Below are 23,074 nucleotides of genomic sequence, written 5' to 3'. Positions count from 1 at the left end.
GGTAGAAGGCAGTTTCAGTCATACAGGATAAAGTGATGAAAGGAAGTAAGAGTATTAGGTATTGAAACTGAATTTATAGGATGGATGAATCCAATATTGTTGACAGTTTGAAAAGAATATTAATGTGGTGCAACAAGTAATTTGTTGCCTTGAAATGACTATGGTAAAATAGAAGTGTAATAGACTGAGCTCAGAGTGTAAACCATATTAATTATCTTCAGGAGAGAAGATAATTGACAAAGAAGATCGAGTGGGTAGGGTTGTTGGTGAGATAGAGTGGTTTAGAGTGCTTGAATGCTTTGCAGAGGACCAGAGTTCAGTTCTCAGCACATACATCATGTGGCTTACAATTGCCTGTAACTTCAGTAGCAGTGAATCCTCTGGTCTCTTGTACCTGCACATAGGTAGTGCACATAAACTTAATAAAGATGAACACACAAATCTTTAAAAAATTTTTTTACAAGGATTAATATGTTTAAGCAAGTTTCTGTTTGAGACAGGGTCTCTCTGTAGTCTGTCCTGGAACTCACTCTGTACACCAGGCTGGCCTCAGACTTTTTAAAAAAGAGATCACATTCCTCTGCCCTCCCAAGTGCAGGGGTTAAAGGAATGTGACACCATGCCTGGGTTGTTTAAGACAATTTTGAGGGTAGACTGGGGACCTTAAGTTAACTACTATCAGTACATGCAGGTAATTTTCTGTAACTTAACATCCTGACAGAGCAGAGGAGTAAGTTTTAAATTATGACTTTAAAAAAATGTCTGTCTGGGTGGTGGCACACGCCTTTAATCCCACTTAGGAGGCTGAGGCAGTCAGATCTCTTGTTTCTAAGTTCCAGGACAGCCAGGGCGCACGCCACAGAAAAACCATGTCTTGGAAACAGTCAGACAAACAAACAAACATGAAAAAAATCCATAGAGTCTAGTAGCCAGGACTGTTATCTACTTTGCACTCTTCCCAAAGCACACCCAAGTTGAATACAGTGTGTAGTATGTTTTGACTATTGAAGTGTATACCATGTTCCAGCATGATTGATTTGTGGGGAAAGCTTGAAATACAGCATTAGCTGTTACATGATGGGTAACAAAAAATTATAGATCTTTATCTGCTGCTATAATTTTAGGTTAATTTCAAGTGCTTGAAAAAAGTGTAGATTAAGATATGAAGAAGTACAAATTGAATTTTGAAGATTTAGTATTAAAATAGAAAAAAAAATCTCAGGTTTGCTTTTTATTTTCAGAGTTTCATGTAGGCTGGGCTAGCCTTGAATTCTGTAGACGAGGGTGCCTTTTAAAGTCCTTGTCCATTTGTTTCTATCTTCAAAGTGCTGTGATTGCAGGCATAAACTACCTTGCCTGGCTCAAATTAGTAATTTTTTATGTTGATTGTGGGTTAAGTGGGATAGTATCAAATTTTACTGCTTTTTACCTACTTGACAATTGGAAATTATGTGTGTGACTTTCATTATGTGTCTGTTGGGTCCTACTTAAGTTATAGTCTGTTTTAATTAGAAATTGATAGAAGGAATATGTTTTTGTCAAAAAACCTTAACTGTAGCATTGGCTCAGTGCAAACAGCTGTTAGAGGCTGGTAACGAGTAAAGTCGAAACATTTGGTAAAACTTAGCTGCAAAAACTTAGATGGCAAGGACTTGTCTTTGTTTTAGGAGATGAGCTTGGGAAACAAATGATAGTTTAGCTGCCATTGGCTCCAGCAATCTTATGAGAAAGAGGTGACTTAGAAAAGAATTGACCAGACTTTTGACTAGGGATGAGATCCCCGCCTCTGAATTCTGAGATTAAAGGAATTATGATTAGAAGCAGCGATGTTACTAAGAGATGACGTGGAAAAAACATTTTAGGAAATCATTGAGTCAGTCCTTTGGAGAGGATACACTTAGTTATGACCATAGCTCACTCTCATTGTTACAACTGGGAAGATGAAAGTGCCTCAGCAGTTTGCCTTTAACTCCGTGAGGAAACGGTCTGGGGAAGTTAGAACAAAGAAACCTGGTTGACCTAAGGCCAAGCACAGGTTTTGGGAAAGGTGTGGTTTATACACTAACATTTGGAACTCTCAAGACCATGAGACCTTGTAACTTTTTTTCAGTTGTGTAGCCTAACCGCAGGCCTGGACACACCTCTTTCAGAGGTGTAATTTCAAGATTGATCTAGCCTGGCTTTTGAGTGGTGTATAAATGTTTATATACGGGAGGAAGGAATCTGAATGAGTGGCCTGCAAAGGAACTTGGGAGACAAAATTCTTCTTAGTCTACTTCTTTTTGTAGGCACGTGATAGGATTGCCCTTTCCTGTAGTCACTGACATTAGATGTGGCAGCATTCTTTATGACAAGTAAAATGAGTGAAAATTAAGACAAGGGTATAATTTGCCATATACCCCTATGTCATCCTTGGTCAGGGAATCTCTTGTGTGGAGCCTTGGTTCTTAACGGACCGTAAGGGAGCAGATCTTCGTTACCTTGAATTGATGGTGTATAAAATTAGTGAGAAATAAAAAAAGGATTTTGTGTGTCAAACCATCAGGATGTTAGGATTGTTTATTATAGAACAACCTTATTAGTACTGACTTGGTGTGTGACTTGGTATGGCAGAATATAGTTGTGAGGAGCTGGAGTGATGTCTCAGGGTTAAAAGCACTTGTTCTTGAGGAGAGAACCAGGGTTGAATTCTAAGCACCCACCAATGTGGGGGCTCAGAGCTATCTAACACCATCTTCTGATCTCCTTGGGCACTGCATTCATGTGATACACAGACATGAATATAGACAAAACACATTTATTTTTAAAAAATCTAAGAAAAACCCAGCCACAAAAAACCTAGAATCTGGAGATTTTTAGTGCTAAGTCCTATGTAATAACTGTAAGTTACTTTTAATAAAGTAGGACTATTACACAAAGATTAATATCCTGAGCTTCCTGATATAGAAGGTAGATAGTGTTTGATTTTTTAAAATCATTTCCGTGCAAATTATATTACTCAAAACTTTCTATGTTCATGCCGTGAGAGTTTTGAATTTTAAAAGTACTTTAAGATATTTCTTGAAGTAGTAAATAATACTCTTCCAGTGTTGGATTTTAAAAATTTGTAATTTAAACTTATGGAAAATAATCCTAGTTACTTTAGTTTCAGAAAATGGCTTTATATACTGTGTCATTGCCATTGTATTTTAAATTATAAGAATAATATGCAATGCCTAGAGAACACTACTAAATCTGGGTGGTTGGTTGGAGACCAGATCTCAGCCCAGACTGGCCTTAGATCTTCAGTCTTTTAAATGCTGGAATTACAGTAGGTATATGCCAATCAATGCCTGGCTAAAATCTATTATTTTTAAAGATATTTTAAATAGGTTATTACAAACCATTAGGTTTGAAAAAGTTCTTACAGTGCAATTAAAACAGATTAATAATGAAATTTTCTTTTTTTTGAGGCAGAGTTTCAAACTTGGAATCCTCTTGCCCTAGCCTTCTGAGTGCTGGGTTTGCAGTTGTGCAAGGAGTACAGGTGTGCACCAGCATGCCCAGTGCTCCATTTTTATATTCTTGGTGAGCAGCAGAAACACATGGCTAAGAGTCTGGAGGAAGATGGCTAGCTACTGGATAGACACTACAAAATATTTGATCATAGTTTGAGAAGTGAACATTTACAAAACATCACACAATTTAGGGCTGTTTTAATATAAACTATTTATGTTTTTAATAGTGGGTGTGACTTTAAAAAGACCATTTATTCTCAACTACTTACACTAAGAAAGCAGTTTAATTCTGTTATTTTTTTTTTTGACAAGTGGGCATTTGAGGAGATGGGAAGAAAGCAAGGTAAATTATGATTCCATTTCTTTTATGATAAATCAAGATTAGCTTTTATCTTATATCTTAAATTGGAGTACTTAACCTTATATTCCTAATCACTTTCAGATCACTAGTTTCTAAAAATTGAATCTGCTTTTAATAGGGATGCTTGATTCTGTTAGGATTTGAATGGTGTGAGTTATGGTGGTTTCAAATAAATCACTTGGATTATCAACTACAACTGAGGCTGCACGTTTCACCAATGGCTTTCCATGGCCTTCCACAGTCCCAAGCCTCAGCTGTTCTCCATGACACCTTCATGCCTTCAAAACGAGTACCACCTGGGTGATTCTTACACATTACCAAGTACAGCTGCAGCATGAGGTACATCTTGGCTATCTCTGGAACACAGTTTTTGTCCTCTCAGAAAACACTTCCCAGAAGATTTCACCTCAGTGATGCTGGTCTCTTCTTAATCACCACTTATTTCTTAGCTCCAGCTAACCAGCATCAATTGTCCCAGAGTCTCCTCCTCTAAAATATAAGGCTAGAATCACATGGCCAAAGCTGCCAAGTTCTGCTGCTTGCAGGAGCTGGAACATGGCCCCCTTGTTCTGTTACATTATCACCAGATTCCTCTTTTCTAACTCCTTCACCACCTAACTTGGCTGTCCTGGATCTTTCTCAGTAGATTGACCTTGAATTTAAAGATCTGTATGCCAGTCTCCTGGGATTAAAGGTCTGTACCACCACATCTGGGTTTAAGCTTTCTTCACCTAGAATTTGCTCTATTCTAGTCTGGCCTCGAACTCAGAGATCTGCTTACCTTTGCCTTCCTGGGAGCCTGGAGCTAATTTAGCTGGGTGGGGTCTTGCCCCAAGGTCCCTTAATTCAATTTGAAATTCTTGAATGCAGGATTCAGCTCTATTTCACTTCTTAATGTCCCTTTAATACTCAAACCACATATTTTGTATCTTTTCTTTCTTAACTTGCTCCTTTTTAGTGAGCTTTAGTAACCACACAACAGAATTTACACCAGGCTGTTTTGAGACTTCCTTTTTCAGAGCAATTAATCTAAATCTCTTCATCTTAAACTCAGGCAGACTCTTTGGACAAGGGCAAAGAGCAGCCATGTTCTTCACCAGAAGGCTACAAAAACAGTCTCTTGGCCACATACTGAAATTCTCCACTGAAACTGCTTGATCCAAGTCAGCACATTTCAAATCACTCTCAGTAATAAAGTCTTCCATATTCTTACTAGGATAGTCCATTAAGCCCCATTTAAAGCCTTCCACAGTCTTCTAAACAAAAGCATGGTCAGGCTTATCACAGCAATACTAACTTCTGTCTTAGTTAGGGTTTTATTGCTGTGAACAGACACCATGACCAAGGCAAGTCTTATAAATAAAAACATTTAATTGCTTACAGGTTCAGAGGTTCAGTCCAGTATCAAGGCAGAAGCCTGGCAGCATCCAGGTAGGCATGGTGCAGGAGGAGCTGAGAGTTACACATCTTCATCCAAAGGAAGCCAAGAATGGACTGAGCATCCTCAGGCAGCTAGGAGGAGTGTCTTTAAGCTCATCCCCAGAGTGACACACTCCTTCAACAAGGCCACACCTTCTACTAATGCCACTCCCTGGGCCAAGCATATGCAAACCATCACAACTATCTTATTCAGTTGCTTTCTACACAAACCCCAAACCTCCACCCCACTTCCCCTGCAGTGTCTAACTGTATATTCCTGTCTGGCCTTAAATTCACAGAGCTCTGTCTGTCTGTGCTTTTAAAGTGCTGAGATTAAAGGTATGGCCTGCAACCTTATTTTTGAGATAGTATTTCTTCTTTTTTAAAATCTTATTTACTATGTTTATAATGTTCGGCTTACATGTATGCCTACACACCAGAAGAGGGCACCAGATCTCATTACAGATGATTGTGAGCCATCATCTGGTTGGGAATTGAACTCAAGATTTCTGGAAGAGCAGCCAGTGCTCTTAACCACTGAACCATCTCTTAAAGAACTTGGAATATACTGATCACGCTAGAACAGCTTCCCACTTCTCCCCACACCAACCCCTGGTATTCTCAGCATTGGGATTATGGGCATATACCATTGAACCTGGCTTTTACATCCTGAGGCTGAGGATTTGAAATCAGTTCTACATGAAGTTTGTACCCACCAAGCCATCTCTTAGCCCCAGAAATTAATTCTTATTAAGGCCTCTAAATACATATATTTTTCTATATTATCACCTTTAACTGTAACTTAAGGTAAACTAGCTCTTTGTTTTGTTTCTTTCCCCTCCCCTTTGTGTGACAACTGTGGTTGTGGCTGTCCTGGAACATGGATCTGTTGATCAGGATGGCCTCAAACTCAGATGCATCTGCCTTCTAAGTTCTGGAATTAAAGGTGTGGTGTATCACCATGTTTGACAGCTAGGCAACATCTTTATGGTATCATCTAGAAGAGAATATTAACATAAAGGTAGTTGGAGGCATGTGGTGATTCAAATCTGAGGAGCTAGCTAGGGTTTGGGGGGAAGATTGCTTACTCTTAAAATTAAGGTAATGCAGCATATATCTCTCTCCTGTAATATTGAGAAGTACCTAAATAAAATTTAGTTTTGAAATCTGTTCTTTAGAGTCAGACACTTGGGAAGCTGAGACAGGAGAGATCAGGGAGTTGGACTACATGGTAAATTTTAGGTCAGCCTGGGCTACTGAACGAGACCTTATAAACAAAACAAAAACCAAAACAGTAACAAATCTATCTTGCATTCTTTTGATTAGACTAGGGAAGTTAAGTTTCTAGAAACCCATGTCTATTATATAAAACTATCCACTTAAGAAAAATTGGGGAAAAGTTTTTTGATAGCTCTGGAATGTCCATAAGAATCTGAAACCTAAATAAAAAATGTATGAGATTTTGTAGGAGATCCTGTAATTATGAGTGGTGTCTGTAGCAGGTGAGAATGATTAAAGGGAAGATGTGAATAAAACTTTAAAAATAATGCCTCTAATAGAAATCCAGATGTGCCTGCGTAAGTTAGTGCTTACTTGACAGTGAAAGTTAGCTTTATCTTTGCAATCATATTGTATGCCTGTGTGTGTGTGTGTCTGCCTCTGCCTGCATGTGACATTTTAGCTCTTACGTGTGCAGGGACTTTTACCAAATATTCATTTTCTACTATCCTTCATAAGTTTGTTTTGTAGTTAGGTCTTAAAACAACCACAGTTATAGGACAAATACAGTGCTGTGATGTTTCAGACCAGAGGGAAACATTTTGAAGAAGATAATAGCTCTTATTTTGTAAAGTTCTTAAATGTGTTACAAAATAACCTTGAATTTATGTCTTTTAATTTTTTTAATTTAACTTCTTCTTTCTATACTAAATCATTTAAATAAGCACACTTTTAAAACTTCTGATGTATGTTGTACAGGTATGATACTTGTGTGCTACTTGATAAAAAAGCTAGTGTATAATATTTTGGGTAATCTCACATGTTAGATTTACTATTGTGAACTAGCCTGGGAAATGCCTTGACATATTTACTTGTGTCTGTTTCCAAGGTGAGAGATGTCGACTTCCTAAAGTTGGGAGCTACCTGATGTGGGTGGTGGGAACTGAACTCAGGTCCTCTGCAAGAACAATATGAGCCACAGAGTTGTTTCTCAGGCCTGACATTTTCTAACTCACTGTGTTAGTTTCTAGTCCCATGCCTAGCACAGTCAAATTTGAAAAGGTTTGTTTACAAATGTAGAGGTCTTGGTCTGTGCTTTGCCTTCTTGTGTGATAGCACATAGTTCTAAGGTGTGTCCTTCAAGCATATGTACATGGTGATCTAAAGTTTTTGTTTTTGAGCCCAGGCTAGCCTTGAACGCCCATATCTCTGAAGTGCTGGGGTTATAGGAATTTATGATATCCATGTTTAGCTATCCCCTCTATTACTGATTTTGTAGTGTCTCAGTTTTTATCTACTGCATTCCATCTGTGTTAATATCAACTATGTCTGCTAGTGACCGTCAGACTTGGCTGGTGAGCCAGTGTCGAACCTAACGCTGGGGTTCTTTGCTGTCATTGTCTTCATTTGTGAGTCTAAAATTTTCATCCCTTTTCCTACAACTTGACATCTACAGCTAGTGGCAGTTTTTATCTTTTCAGTTACTGAGGACAAACCCTTGAGTGTTGTTAACCTGTTTGTGTTCTTGTAGCCTATTATCAGACCTATTCCCAGCTGTCTTTGACTTTGCCTTCAAAATATTTCTTGACTGAGTCATTCTGCAACCTCCTTATCAACACCCTGATTTTTGATCCTCCCTCCCTCCCTCTCTCTCTTTTCTTTTTTTTTAGATCCGATCTCACGGTGTAGTAGATCAGATTGGCTTGAAATACACTATATAGCCTAGGCAGGCTTTGATCTTGGCATCCTTCTGCAACAGCATCCTTAATGCTAGGACTGCAGGTGTGCATCGAGGCAGTAGACACTGCCATCTTTTGCTGTAGTTTGAGCTCTAGCTGCTCAAGGATTCATCACATAGACCAGGTTGGCCTTGAATTCATAGAGATCTGCCTACTGCTGCTTCATAGTGCTGGGCTTAAGTTTATGTCACTATATCTGCTAATTTGCAGTAATTTATAATAACTTCCTAATATAATTGCTGTTCCTGTGCTTGTCTGCCACTGTCTTCTATTCGCCATCCAGGACAATCCAGTTTAATAAAATCCTGTTTAATATTAAGTACTCTTTTCAGTACTTCACAGAATAACGTAAAGTTCTTAAACTAGCCTGCATAATAATGTATAATATCATATGTGGTTCTTTACCTTTGCCTACTCCATTTTTACCTTTGATTATGCTCTTGCCATACAGACTGTCTTTTCCCCTTAACTCATCAGACATCAGCTTGATTTTCTTTGTGCTTTGGACACACCTGCTCCATTACCATCTGCAGGTCAAATACACCACTCTGGCAGAAACTGTCTCTGTCCACTGTTAAAAATAGTAATTGTTCCCTTCTGAACTTCCTATTCTTCTTTAGCCTTTCTTCTTCCATATCTTAATTCCTACTAAGTGCTGCCTGCTAATTTGTCCTCTTCTAATTAAAAGATAAACCTGATAAATACATGAATTTTAACTTTTTTTCTAACAGTTTTTCTCCTTCGAAGCTAGAAGAGTGACTTAACATGTTTCAGCTATTTATGTATTTGTTGAACAAATAAAATTACATTTTAAACTTTAACTTTATATCTTAAAAGATAAACACATTAAACACAGATCAAGAAATTAGTTCTTCCAGCAGCACATAAATCTTCCTATATCTAGTTATTATCTATTTTGGAAGTATCTTCTGTTTGAGTAGCACACTTGTTAGGTTTGGTGACTTCTATATTGACAAATTATTACCAGCCAGTCATGCATTCTATATGAGGTGTCTTAGTGGTGCACATTAGATACAGAACACATTAGCTTATTATAATATTTTACTCCTCTAGGATTCTTCCCTGACTTTTGGAACTTAATCCAGGGGAAAATAGAAAATGAATGTGTTACCTTAATAGATATAATTGTATTTTTATTAAGAAACAAAATTTTGGCAGGTCGAGTACAAGATGACTTAAGAGATAGAAGAGGGCCTAGCATGCACTACAGGACTTTGCTGCAGGTGATTTGAGTGGTTATTAGTGCCAAGGGGATAGATACAAGGAGGTTTGTTTTGGATGGACAAACTGTGTTGAGTTTTAACTTGGCTAAGCTGTGTTTGTACATAAGAAAGAAAACTAAATTGTTACATCAGTTTAGTGGCATATCTTTAAGCATGTTTTGAAGACTCAGAAAGGGAATTAGTAACAAAACATTAGGAATGTTCTAAAATAGCAGTTCTCAACTTTTGGGTCAAGACCCCTTGGGGGTGTCAGACAACCATCTCACAGGGGTGGCATATTAGATATTCTGTATATTATACTTACATTGTGATTCATAACAGTAGCAACAAATAATGTTATGGTTGGGGTCAGCACAGGAACTGTACATCTCCTCCTTTTTTCTTTTTTATGAGGCCTCTGGGGAAAAACTGGGTAGAGGAATACGTGACCGATCTGTAACCATCTCTGTCTTAGGATCGACCTCTTGAACCCGAGCCTTACCTGTCGTAGGATTACCTTGTTGTCCTCAAGGCTCCGTGTCTTAGGTTGGTTAGGGGCTAGAGGAAGTTGCCCGTCATCAAGAATGGCTACTTTGGGTCATTTTTTCATTCCTCCCAAGGACCCAGGGACGAAGGGTAGGGCCTAGATTACTTTTGGAGATTGTGGAAGCTGACCATTTCGGGAATTAAGATTCTTTAAGTAGGGATAGCCAGATACCTTGAGAAGCACCACCTTCAATGGCCATAAGAGCCTGAGTAATGATGACCTTATCTCGTCTTTGTTGGGCTCGATAAGTCTGCACAACAACCATAGAAGTGACACACCTCCACAGCATATTAGTGCACCAAAAATAACAACTCCCACCCACTCTTTAAAGTAAGAAAATGCAGAAGAAAGCCAAGAAGTAAAATTTCCAAGGGTAGTTAGTTCCACTCGAGTGCCATTTAAAGTCAGGATCTGTATTTGAAGTCTTTGTTGTAGATCTTCCAATTCTGCAGACCATTCTCCTTTCAGATAATCTGAAATATTTTCACTAGAAAATCGAGAATCATTAATATACTTTATATAGGGGTTATGCATAAGTTTGGATTGTTGGACCACTGACCCTGCCCTGTTAACATGTCAAAGGTCCAAGCAGCTTGTCCAGCTTCCGCGTTATCGTGAGCTTGGGTTAGACAATAGTCATGCCAAATAGATTTCCATTCTAAGTACTGACCCATTGATAAACAGGCCTTTGTTACTTGCATCCAATCAGCAGGAGTCATTGCCGTACTTGCTAACCTCTCAATTTGAGACTGTGTATAATTAGCATTAACGCCATACGTTCTCACAGATTCTGCTAACTCTTTCACTTGTTTAAGTTCTAAAGGTTGGTGGAATCTAACATTGTTCGAATCCTCAAACACTGGAAACATTTGTTGTAATTTTCTACTCGTCTTTTCTGAGCAGAAGGAGAACTTACACTTACTTCTGCCTTTATTATAAGGTGGCGGCGGTGGCGCGCTAGCCGCCATCTTAGCAAGGCTTTCAGGACTATAGTGCTCCACTTCGTATTCAGCGGCAGCTTCTTCTAAATCCTCTTTTTCACTTTCAGAAAGCCCAGACTCCTCAGAACTCGTCAGCTTGAGGAGCTCTAACTCTGCCAGAGGGTAAAGCGGCTTTGCTCCGCGCTTTTCTTCCTCTGGTCTTTTTTGTTCTTTGTGCACTCTCTTTTTTTTCTTTTCCCTTTAACGGGTTTTTCTCGAGCACTCCTAATTTCTTTTCTCGCTCTGTTTCTGACATGCTCTCCTGGTAATCCGATAGCACCTTTTGTCCCTGTCTAACTTGTACCTCACATTTTTTGTCTTGCATGCAAGCTTTTACCAACTTCCATATTGGCCTTATCCCTGAGGCTAAAGTCCCTTCTTCTGCGGCCCTTTCTATATTGCGCCCCAACTTAGACCAACTTGTTAAATTGAGAGAACCTGTGGTAACAAACCAAGGCGCTATCTTATCTACTTCTTTTATAAAATGTCCCAAGATTTGATTCCGAAATCTTCAATCCCCTTTCTTTTAGCAATGCTTCGAGAGCAGATATCATAGCTTTAGATGGTGAATTTCCCATGTCGCTTATTTAGCTACACAAGGACTTACACATGGGGCTAGCGAGTCTATCTACACTTGTGTTACCAGCTTTTCTATACCAAACAAATACACTCTTTTCCAGGGCAACGACAATTGAGACAATAGCAGATAAGCAGCACAATTACGACCAAGACAGGGAAAGCTAACCCAACCCACAGCGGATCTACACCAAATGGAGGCATACCTCTCAGAGCAGTCCGGTACACCTTCTGTGATACTTACCGGACTATACCCATGCAGTGTAGTTCTGAATCCTCCAGAGTACTGGGGTCTTCGCGTGTGCCTCAGATGTTTCTTGTTCCCGGGATCTCAGCACCAATTGTAGCGATCGCCTATCTCACTGGCAAGGAAGATGCGCCACAACAGGATCCTTCTACAGGCGTTTATTGCGGGCTTGATTGCAGTAGCGAAAGACCCCGAGCCCAGAAACCAGCCCTCCTTATATATGCTTAAGAGGACGGTGCCGCCACCTGATTGGTGCATTCTGTGCGCCCTAATTAACATACTCAGAGTCACCATGATTCAGCAAAAACAGGCAGGTGTGCATGCGCACTTAGATTGTTTATCTCAAAACTGGCCACCCTCCCTTCGGGCTGGGCGCCATCTTGTAATGGCGAATACAGTGGCTTCCCACAAACTGTGTATTAGAGGATTGCAGCCTTGGGAAGGCTGAGGCCCACTGCTCTGACGTCTGCATTCTTTCAATCAGGAGGCTTTCCATTCATCTATCTCTGTTTCTTGAGAGATAGGGTGCTATGTGTAGTCCTTGATACCTGCCTCAAAGTTGAAGCTGGCCTGGAATTCATTGTACAGTCCATAGTGGCCTTAAACTCAATCCCATCTTAGCATTTAGTTTTAAGATATATTCTTATAATGCCTTCCCCTGCCATTTTCCCCCTCTTGAAAGTGTAAAAAGTGATGTTGAGTAAACACAGAAGATTGAGACTTAAATGACATCATTTTTTATCTGATAAAATTGTCATTCAGTGTTTGTGGATATCCTGTCTAAGCTGTCTTTATTTCAGTGTTAGAACTAATACTGTACAACTGCAGATCTGTGTGATGTCTGTCTTGTTACAGCTGGACACTACAGAAGGGCAGAGGCTATGATCTATAACATCTGGAAAGATTTTTATGTCTGATTCTCTATTAAAAATACACAGGGACAAATTGAATATATTTTTTAAGTTCTCAGCCACCAGATGAAACTCAGACTGCTTGTAGGCTCATACTAGGTAATTATCGAAATACATTGCTTTGACAGGAGAATGAATATGCTTTACAAATAGTTGATTTTTTTCTTTATGTAATACTCTTAACTTAGAAAAGTTTAAATAAAACTTAACAGTTGTCTTTTAAAGCAGTAGGCTACATCTCATGTGTGTGTGCCAATTCCTTTTTCTCTTTAGATATTAGAATCAAGGAAGAAGAGCCTGATCCTGAGGAGTGGCAGCTCAGTGGTGATTCTACACTGAACACCAATGACCTAACACACTTACGAGTACAAGTGGTAGATGAAGAAGGGGACCAACAACATCAAGAAGGGAAAAGACTCCGGAGGGTAGCTTGCACCTGTCCCAACTGTAAAGAAGGTGGTGGGAGGTATGCATACATCGACCATGTGTTTTAAGGAGTGCTAATGTCACCCTAATTTTTAAGATATTGCATGCCATGTCACCTAATTACGATAAATTATTCATTACATGATCATTTTGGGTATGTGACTATATGAGTGGCTTAAGATAGACAAAGAAATACAAATTTTATATCCACATGCCTTTTAAATTAAATTTGCTTAGTCTTTAAAAGAATATAACTATTGCAATTTTATTAGCCTGTTTGCTAACCACCAATGAATTTGCCCTAAATACAGAGAAAAAAATTATAGCTTGAGAATGCTATATAAAAATAAGATATTCACAGATAGTTGATAAGTGTAAATACTGTTTTCAACAAAAATGGGGATGAAAGGCCTTAATGATAGGGATCTATTGTTTTGAAAGTAGCCTAGCAGTATTTTAACACATTATTTTTTAAAAGCTAGTTTGTATGTATGTATGTATGTATGTATGTATGTATGTATGTATGTATGCATGCATGTATGTAAGAATGTATGTATTCTAAGACAAAAACACTGTGATAGGTAAGAATGAGCTCAGGATGGCTGGTAAGTCCTTTAATATAGCTACAGTAAGCTTATTAAGAGATAGACTTAGATCATAAAATATACAAAAGCCACCCTGGTGTTACTATAAGAAACAGTTCAATTGATTGGTACAGTGTTACTGAAAATGGAATAAAAAAGATTAGTCAAATGTTAGCAAAAAGAAAACGGATAGCAATGTTGGTATCAAGCAAGATGTAGTTAAGTTGGAAAGTATTAGTCAAGATTATATGTCATAATGATAACAGTGACATTTCTGTTTAGACTCAATAGTCTTAGTATCTGTTTATTCACTTTTGAATATATGAAGCAAAGACAGAATCCTAAAGTTGTGCTAACCAGGTCTCCAGTCATTGATGTGAAAGGCTACATACAATACCTTTCTCCTATGAACTACTACTTTAAGTATGCAGAATGTGCTGAACAGTAGAACTGTATACAAACGCTCATGGTTATTAAACTTGATTATCTTTCAGCTCTCTGGTTGATCCTATTGATTGATATGTAATTTGATCAGTTTGTAACGATAATGAATGACTAGGACAGAGATATCTCTCAGTGAGGCCTGAAAACCACAAAAGAGGGGAGATTGATAGCTGCTAATATTTGAAAACTTACTATATTTTTACAAGTGGCACACATGTATCACACACATAGGTGAATTACTTAAACACACGTGTAGTCAGTGAGATAGAATAGCCACTAGTTTGAGGCCAGCCTGAGCTATGGTGTAAGACCATGTCTCAAGAGTGGGAAGGCAAAAACCTAAAATACTGCACAACTGGATTTTGTACCCATTTCTATACTTTAAAATCTTAACCCTTACATTTTGTTGCTAACTCAGAGGACCTGACCGTTACATATTTATACTTATTGTTGAATTCTGGATAAGTAACTTTTCTGAAATTTACTCTTTTAGAGGCACTTTCAAGATACATTATTCATCAAATCTAATTGCGGGAGGTCCATACTTGGCCTTGCGTCACTTTTTAAAGTTAAACATTTTAAATTAATTTGCTAAACATGTCCCCAAAATTCAGAGAACAACACAAAAAAAGCCTCACAAATAATGTACTGCCTCAAGGCTTCACAACCATAATGTTTTTGTGCAACATATATTTTAAAGTAGAATCATCTTATTCTCATTGTTTATGTCTCTTGTAAGTTTTTGTGGTTGTATTTCTAAGTCTGATCTGTGTCATTTTTTTAATCTATGTATAGTATTATATTGTGTGTGGATAAATAATACTTTAATTTTCTCCTTTGGGGTTTGTCATAATCCTGCACATTTGTCTGATTGTCTCATTAATGTATGTTGACAGAAAAGAATTGTTGGGTCAAAAGGAATTGTTTGCTAAGTAGCTGTCCTGCTTTCTCCTTAACACTAGCAGTGCCTTAGTTACCATGTGTAACCAATTATTTATACTTTTTAAAAATACCTTTTAAAAATTGATGGGCAAGACTAGCTCATTTATTTTAATGTTTGCTTGAAGAGGTTGAATATTTTCAGTACTTATTTTTAAACTTTATTTTGTGAATTGTCTGTCTTGTCTTGTGGAACTGCTAATTTATGTGAACTTTCACATGTACAAGTGTATTTTTTCAGTTCTTGTACATTGCTCTTCCTGTCAGTGGTCTGCAGAAGGCTCTGTATGGATGAGTAAAGGAGCTCATTTAAAAAACAATTTAGCTTTTTAGAGGCTAAAAATTATCTAAACCAGAAATTATAGTGTAAATCTTCTCGGAGTGTTTTTTTTTTTTTTTCTTTTTTTTTTTAACTTCATTGTTTTAGTAGTGAACTAATTCTAAGTAACAAATATCATCAAGGTTCTCAGGGTAGTAGTTTCTTAGAGTTGATTTGAACAGAATTCAGGAAGTATTAATGTATCAGGCCTACTTGTATAAATAGAGCATCTAATTATTAGGAGCATTAACATAGTCTAAGGACATTCTGCAACTTAACGTTTTTGTTTTTAAAGACTAGAATATTGGCCTCCCCCCCCCCTTAACAATTTTCTCAATATATACATAAATGGGTAAGATAAGTATTTTTAGGAAACTAATTTCATCCATTTTTAGAAAACTTTTTTTGAGTAAGCTATAAAAGGAAACATTTCAGGGGCCGGAGAGATGTCTCAGTAATTAAGAGCATTGACTCTTTCCTGAGGACTCAGGTTTGTTGTTCTCAACACCACTATGGCAGCTCCCAAACCTCCATAAATAGAATCCCAGGGAGTCCAGTACCCTTTTATGGCTCCTGTGGTCACTGCATGCTTGTAGTGTACATACTTACATGCAGGAAAAGGGCTCATACATAGAAAATAAAATAATAGGCCTAAGTAGAAAAATTACAATGTTCAGTTAGCCATTCTCTAGAGTCTAGTTGAAGAAACAATTGTAATAACGAAAAAATGATCTAAAGGTATTATTGTTACATGAGTTCTGCATGAATTAAGCATCAATCCATTAAATTATTTTGCAGAGTTTGTTTTGTCAGCATTTTTCAGCTTGTGTTTTTGCCACCATAAGCAAAACAGGCGGTAGTTCTTAAAACTTTCCTTAACTCTGTCCAGAATTTGGATTAAGTCTGTGTTGTCATTGAATTATTGGGGCACAAACAAAGGCAGTCAGAAACAGAAATTTAAAATTGTTAAGTACATGGGGGTTATATAGTGGACATTAATGTGTTCAGGATGGAAACATGATTACACTGAAGACCTCTTTCCCTTTCTTCATAGGATAGGCCGTGAACACATAATGGTCTATCTAGGTCTTCCTTTGGGTCACATTTCCTTAAGTACTAACTTGGACTTCAGCAAGTTAAACATTTATCTTAAATTGTGGTACAGAAGTATGCAACTTGATTTCTTTTTTCTCTTAGATGCATGTCCCATTTGTAATGACTATTCTTTGTTTGGCATACAATTAAACAGAAAGAAACAAGCTTCCTACTGTTTTTCTCAGTTCTTTGAGAACCCATGTTTGTTGCTGTTCATTTGTCAGCCTTGTATTTTGTTGGTGCTTACAGGCTAAATTTTGCTTAGTTTGGAAATTACACTTTAGAGTTTATAAAATCACACCATTTCACCCAAGTGGTAGCCTTAGCAGAGAGATGTGAAGTCATGAGTGAACTGAGTTGGGTTTCCTGTGAAATTGCTATGGTGAACGCAATATTTATATCAATAAAGACATTGTTCTTTCTCTTAGGTCTACTTAAGAGTAAAGCGAAATTTAAAAAGCTAACTAATAGAAAGACTTGAGCATTGGAAATAAGCCAGGAAAAAAAAAAAGGACTGTTTTTCTCAACTGCGCTCTTTAAAGAGACATAGAAATTGGGGGTGGACTGGAGCAGGAACTAGAATGTGTTAGATTATGACATCCATGCCCTTGAGACAACAGCATGATTCCTCCTTGTCTTTACTTATGCTATTCCTCTGCCTGGAATGCCTTCCCTCCTTTCTATCTAAATCCTACCCACCTCCTCCACGAAGCCTTCTCTAACTACTGGAGCCCACATTGATGTCTCCCTGTTCAGAACACCTATGGCACCTAACAGCCAGCACTGCACCGTTTAGCACTGTTTGTCCTATGGCAATTTCACATGCTACTGAGTGTGAGTACATTAAAATATAAATGTGGGGGAATATGCATTTTCCAGTGAAGTTTGAAAAACGATAGGTATATTGTGTTCAGGAGGATTTAGTAGTTGTGGAAGGTTTACAGACTACACTTAAATTGAGTTGAGGGAGGTGGGTAGTTGGGGGAAGGGTACCCTTTTTTTCCCCTTTTTGTTTAAATCTTAGAGAAACACTGTAAAGTTTGTACGGTGTAGTTTTGATAAGTATGTCCAAAAAGTCATGCTTAAAAAATAATTTAGTAACAATTTTAGTTTTGTTTTCAAGAAATGTTTTTGTAGTATTTAATGCTATTGAGATAAAGTTTCTGGATTCAAAAAAGTTTTTTTTGCTTAGACTAAGGTGTCTCTGTTCACTCATCTAAGATCGTCTCCCAAACTGTCCTTTGTATCAAATACCTAAAGTGTAATGTAAATTTTTGCACTGTGGAGAAAATATTTTGTTATATCTCTTGTGAATTATTTTGGGTGTCTGCATGGTTTCTGGGGGGAAATTTTAACAGTAAAGATAATTTTGATTTGTATTTGTGTGGGATACTAGGAAAGTTAACTTAGCTTCAGCTAATTTTTAAAAATGTGGATCTTGAAATCAGTGTATGTCAGGGTGTGACCGTTGAAGCACTTACATGTTCTTAAATCATGTTAATTTAAAACCTGCTTTCGCTGTCTACCTACCTTCTAACTGTACCTGTTTCAAGTTTTTGTACATTATTCTTTGGATAATAAATTATAAAAAATTATATCTGACATCATGGCTTTGAATAAAACTAGTTTCCTGTACTATTAATTGAATTGGTTCTGTGCATAGTATTTGCGAACGATTCTGATGGGATAGTTAATAGCTTTATTGTGCATTCTTTGTGTATGCAGTGTCCCTTTAGTTATATTATTGAGTATAGCTATATCAGACCACAATCAGTTCTGGGATAAAATTAAATTAACACATTAATTTGTATGTTTAAAAACCATTAATTTTCACTTAAATAGATTTAAAATGGTTTTGGTTTCTGATATGTTGGTGGTAATATTTCCTGTTTGAAATTCAAGAAGCTATATGACAAATGGTTTTTAATGCTTTGATATAAATGTATATTATTCTGTGTGTTTTTTAGAGGTACCAATCTTGGGAAAAAGAAGCAACACATTTGTCATATACCAGGATGTGGTAAAGTCTATGGGAAAACCTCACATCTGAGAGCACATCTGCGTTGGCATTCTGGGGAGCGCCCTTTTATTTGTAACTGGATGTTCTGTGGTAAAAGATTTACACGGAGTGATGAATTACAGAGGCACAGAAGAACACATACAGGTTACTAATACTTTCATGTTTTCTCCTCTTCCCTTTCTCCTTTCTTTGTTAGGGATTGAATTTATGTGTATACTAAGAACACTGAACCGTAGTCTCTAATAGTTTTAACAGACAAAATGAAGTATAGACTGTATATAAATATATAGAAGTTTTTCCAGCATTTAAAATGGGATTAATTATATAAAAAATTCACTCAGTAACTAAATTTTAAAGAACAAACCAGTATTGATTTTCTTGTGAAATAGTTTTTAATTTATATAGACTTGGGTTAGCTTTCATTGACTGTTAAATAAAACATATTTGTATTGTCAGTTGACAAATATTACATTATTTGCTGTTGTCTCTTATGCTAGCAAATAGAATCTTGTGCTAAATTCTGACATTTCATCTTTTCTGTTGAGTATGAGGTGAATAAAAGGCATTTCGAGACTTGTCACATTTTTATTTTTTACATAGTTTGATATGGTGATTGTCTGAGATGGGTATAGGACTGACTCAAACTGTGAAGTCTTAACATACTACAATATAGCATCTTCTGCCTCTGAGCACCCATCAGTCCATATGCAGTGTTGAAGAATTGAACATTGACACTATGAGGAAGTGCTTTAGAAGGAGCATGGCCAAGGGAACAATATGGGGTTTTGAAGTCTGATCCATTTATACTCCTTTCCCTTTTCTATTAGGTTAAGGAAATAAGTTGTCTCTGCTTCACAACTATTAATTGCCTTTAGACATCATACAAGATGACCTCAGAGTGTGAGGCAGTGTATGCACATTAGGTCCTCTTGCTTGTTTTAGTTCTGTTTCTTGTTATTATAAAGATAGAAGATGAAATGAACTAACCTCTTTGAAACTAACAAAAGAGTATACCAGTAACAAGTCACATTTGTGCTGAATATGCTCAGGAACATTCTGGTAACATGGAGTAATTGGAGTATAGACCCTAAAATGGCTCCCAACAGAATTTTTCCTGATGGTATTTTATCAGTAGGTTGTGAAAAAGAATAATGTATATGGAAAAGAAAAATCTGATCAAATAAGTGTGAGTTATTTTATCACCCTAGTGAGTATAGATTAAAGAGAGAGCTTGAACCTATAAGATAGCACTTCTTAAAACTTTGATATTGAGTGTTCAGTAAACACAGTGGCTTAGGTTAGGGTGTAATGTGTGTAGTATTTCCTGATAGTGTGTGGTGGGACATCTCTTCCTGCCTGTGGGAAACATGGTGGTAGAGAAATGGTGGTACATTGCTGGAAGTGAGAACTTTGTTGTAGTGGTGAGACAAGGAAGGTCTCATATCCTCAGTTAAGTTTACATATCCTCAGTTAAGTAAGACGGAGACATAGGAATCTGTATGAATTAGGTAGGAAACATTTGAACAGTCCAGTTATCTGCGAGTCACCCTTTCACATAAGCAATCTGAAGAGAAAAGAAGATGCTTTATTAGACTTACTGCCTTACAGCTTGGAGGGAGTCTGCTAGGTTGGCTGTTTATTTGCCTTCTGTGAATAATCTTGCATAGTAGGTCTTGAACATAATTGAGGTTCAGTGTCGTGTGTGTTTTTCTTTTTGAGAATTTAAGCTAGAAAATAAGCTAGGGGTAACGTGTTAAGGTGGGTATTTTAATAAACAGTAGACCTTGCTGTGTTAGTTTGCCCTTGATATTCAACCACAATAGGTCTTGAATTTAATCCCATTGGATACTCAAGTCTGTCTTTGCTTTGATCTACAACTATTCTCATTTTTATTTGAATTCATAATTATCGAAGGTTTACTATGAATATGACATTAATGCCTTTTAGAAGAATACAGTTTAGACTGTAAAGAAGTGGCACAGAAGCCAGTGTTCCACAGATTCAGACCAGATCTTTAGCATGAAGGCTTAAAAGTCTTGTTTGAATATTCAGCTTTCTGTCATACAGTATGCTTTCATCAAGCCTAAGAGTGACAAATATTTTGAGTAGAGTTATTTCTACAAGGGAAATCTTACAGGGGCAGCTCATGAAACCAGTACAGTTTTAATAGACCTTTTGTTTTAGGAGAGACAACATCAATCTGTAAAAGTGGAATTTTAATACTAAGCAGTTTAATTGCTCTCCTTTACAGGTGAGAAGAAATTTGTTTGTCCAGAATGTTCAAAACGCTTTATGAGAAGTGACCACCTTGCCAAACACATTAAAACACATCAGAATAAAAAAGTCATTCATTCTGGCAGCACAGTGCTAGCGTCTGTGGAAGCTGGGAGAGATGATGCTTTGATTACTGCAGGAGGAACAACACTTATCCTTGCTAATATTCAACAGGGGTCTGTGTCAGGGATAGGAACTGTCAATACTTCTGCCACCAGCAATCAAGACATCCTCACCAACACTGAAATACCTTTACAGCTTGTCACAGTTTCTGGAAATGAGACAATGGAGTAAACATTACACAAATACTTATTCATTGTGGTTATTTTTATACAGTAGTGAGAAGAATATTGTTCCTAAGTTCTTAGATATCTTTTTATTGATGTGCAAAAATTTTTGGATTGACAGTAACTTGGTTATACATGACACTGAAATGCCTTACTTTGTATGATATTCCATAGTATATTAAAAATGGTAAAATTTGCATGGGTTTTGTAGGTACTTTTGGAATCTAGAAGAAATGAAATTTTACCAAGTTATATAAAGAGAAAATTGAATTTAACAATGCGAATGGTAGTCTAACCAAATGCATCAATCCTGTGTGGTTTAGTGTAAAAATGAGAAACTGTTGGTATTTATCTATTGTAAGATAAAAAAAAAGTTGGTGGGTGAAAGAAATCATGTTATAAATTTTTGTAATTTTCTTGATGACTGGAATTTTTATTATGCATAACTGACAAATCAAGTTTCCAAGCAAATGTTACATAGTGTAGGCTTTACTTAGCTTATCAATTTGTCATTTTGAAGCTAATTATTTTAATTAGGTTAACTGTACAATATTTTAAGCATTACTCTTGTAAGATTTTGAAAACTACATTTTAACATGGACCTGTAGGGATAGTCACCTTTTAAATCCTGTTGAAAAGCCATGTTTAAGATTTAATTTGCCAAAATAATGTCTTGTTAATATTCTTTCAATAATGAAGTTGGGCAATATAACCGATGTTTTTAAAAAGTTTCAATGTGTAGGTTGAAGCATTTGGGTGGTAAAATGTTCTAGTGAATTACCCCTTTTCCTGAAGTTTGGAGGACCAAAAAATAATAATAAGGTGTATTGCGTCTTAGCAGAGATTTTTTTTTTTTTTTTTTAAATCCAATCTTGTTTCCCAAAACTATGTCTGCCAGGGCCTTAAAAGCCATCCTTGTAAATTACCAATAAAGTATGACATATGCAAACCTAACAGTCACGTCCACAGTGACTATCCAACCATGTGACAGTAGTCATAGGAACTAGAGACTTCATGATATTTTTTTAAGTTTTTTTTTAAATCTAGGTAGTCTGCACTTAAATATCAACCATTTTCCTTTTTTTGCTTCTTCCCTTCAAATTTATATGTATCCAATACATTTAATTGAGAAACGTATGTTTTTTATTATGCTGTATTTTCTTTTTATTTTTTAATTATTGTTTATATTTTCAATTAAAAATGTACAAAATAAAATTACATTGCTGGTCTTGTAAGAGCTCTACAGTTTTCCTACATGTACCTATAACTACAGCCGTTCATCTATTTCAACAAGTTGGATTCTGTTCATTTGTTATCTTTCAGATCACCTCAGATTTAAAGGCTACCTTATTGTACGTTTAAAGTGTATTATAACAGTGTGGCAGTTAATAAAACACTATTTTTTTTTTCTTTTGAGTTTGTTGTAGTCCGATGCATTTAAAGTACTGCAATGGTATGGATAAGAAAGTCTGGCTTATTTTTCTTTACTTTAGACTTTTATTTTTAGATTCTTGATTTCAGATGCCGAAATTGTAAATAAATATATTTACTTAAAAAGAGGTATATAGAGGTGCTGGCAATTAATTTTTCACTTAAAAATAAATTTATTAAATATAACTTGAAACTTGAAAAATATAACTTGAAAAAGTCTAATTTCTTAGCTTACATTGATTTGTATCAACTTTATCAACACTGTTTTGCACACTACTCTGTTTCCCTTTTGATTTATGAGAGTTCTGAATTTACATAAGTGCTCCTGAAAATGATAATCTAGACAAGCTGTGGTAATCATGGCAAGTGGAAGCTATTCAGAAGGTTGTTTTGAATGTGTGTGAGACTGAAATGGCTGTAGAGGAAGGGAATGGGGGGCAGGCAGTAGCATATTTCTTCCCATGTGCACATCTCTAGGCCAACTCTAGGCACACGGTCATCATGGGCAATCTAAGTGAGGCTTCAATTTAGAATGTG

At 36.8% G+C, this 23,074-nt stretch overlaps 1 protein-coding gene across 2 annotated transcripts in view; it reads left to right on the top strand.

The window, feature by feature from the left end:
• SP3 (Sp3 transcription factor) overlaps window positions 1-22,519 on the top strand; it is a 41,342-nt gene extending 18,823 nt beyond the window's left edge. For both annotated transcript variants that reach the window (XM_080927189.1, XM_080927188.1), the window contains 3 exons: window positions 12,992-13,184; window positions 18,493-18,689; window positions 20,797-22,519. In XM_080927189.1, the coding sequence (XP_080783315.1) occupies window positions 12,992-13,184; window positions 18,493-18,689; window positions 20,797-21,113 (707 nt within the window). In that variant the 3' untranslated portion in view covers window positions 21,114-22,519. The remainder of the gene's footprint in view (window positions 1-12,991; window positions 13,185-18,492; window positions 18,690-20,796) is intronic.
• The last annotated feature ends 555 nt before the right edge of the window (window positions 22,520-23,074 follow it).

Source organism: Micromys minutus (assembly GCF_963924665.1).
Source record: "Micromys minutus genome assembly, chromosome: 13".
In the NCBI taxonomy this organism is placed as follows: domain Eukaryota; kingdom Metazoa; phylum Chordata; class Mammalia; order Rodentia; family Muridae; genus Micromys; species Micromys minutus.
The sequence above is the reverse complement of the archived record's forward strand: the minus strand, read 5'-3'. Positions and strand labels throughout refer to the sequence as shown.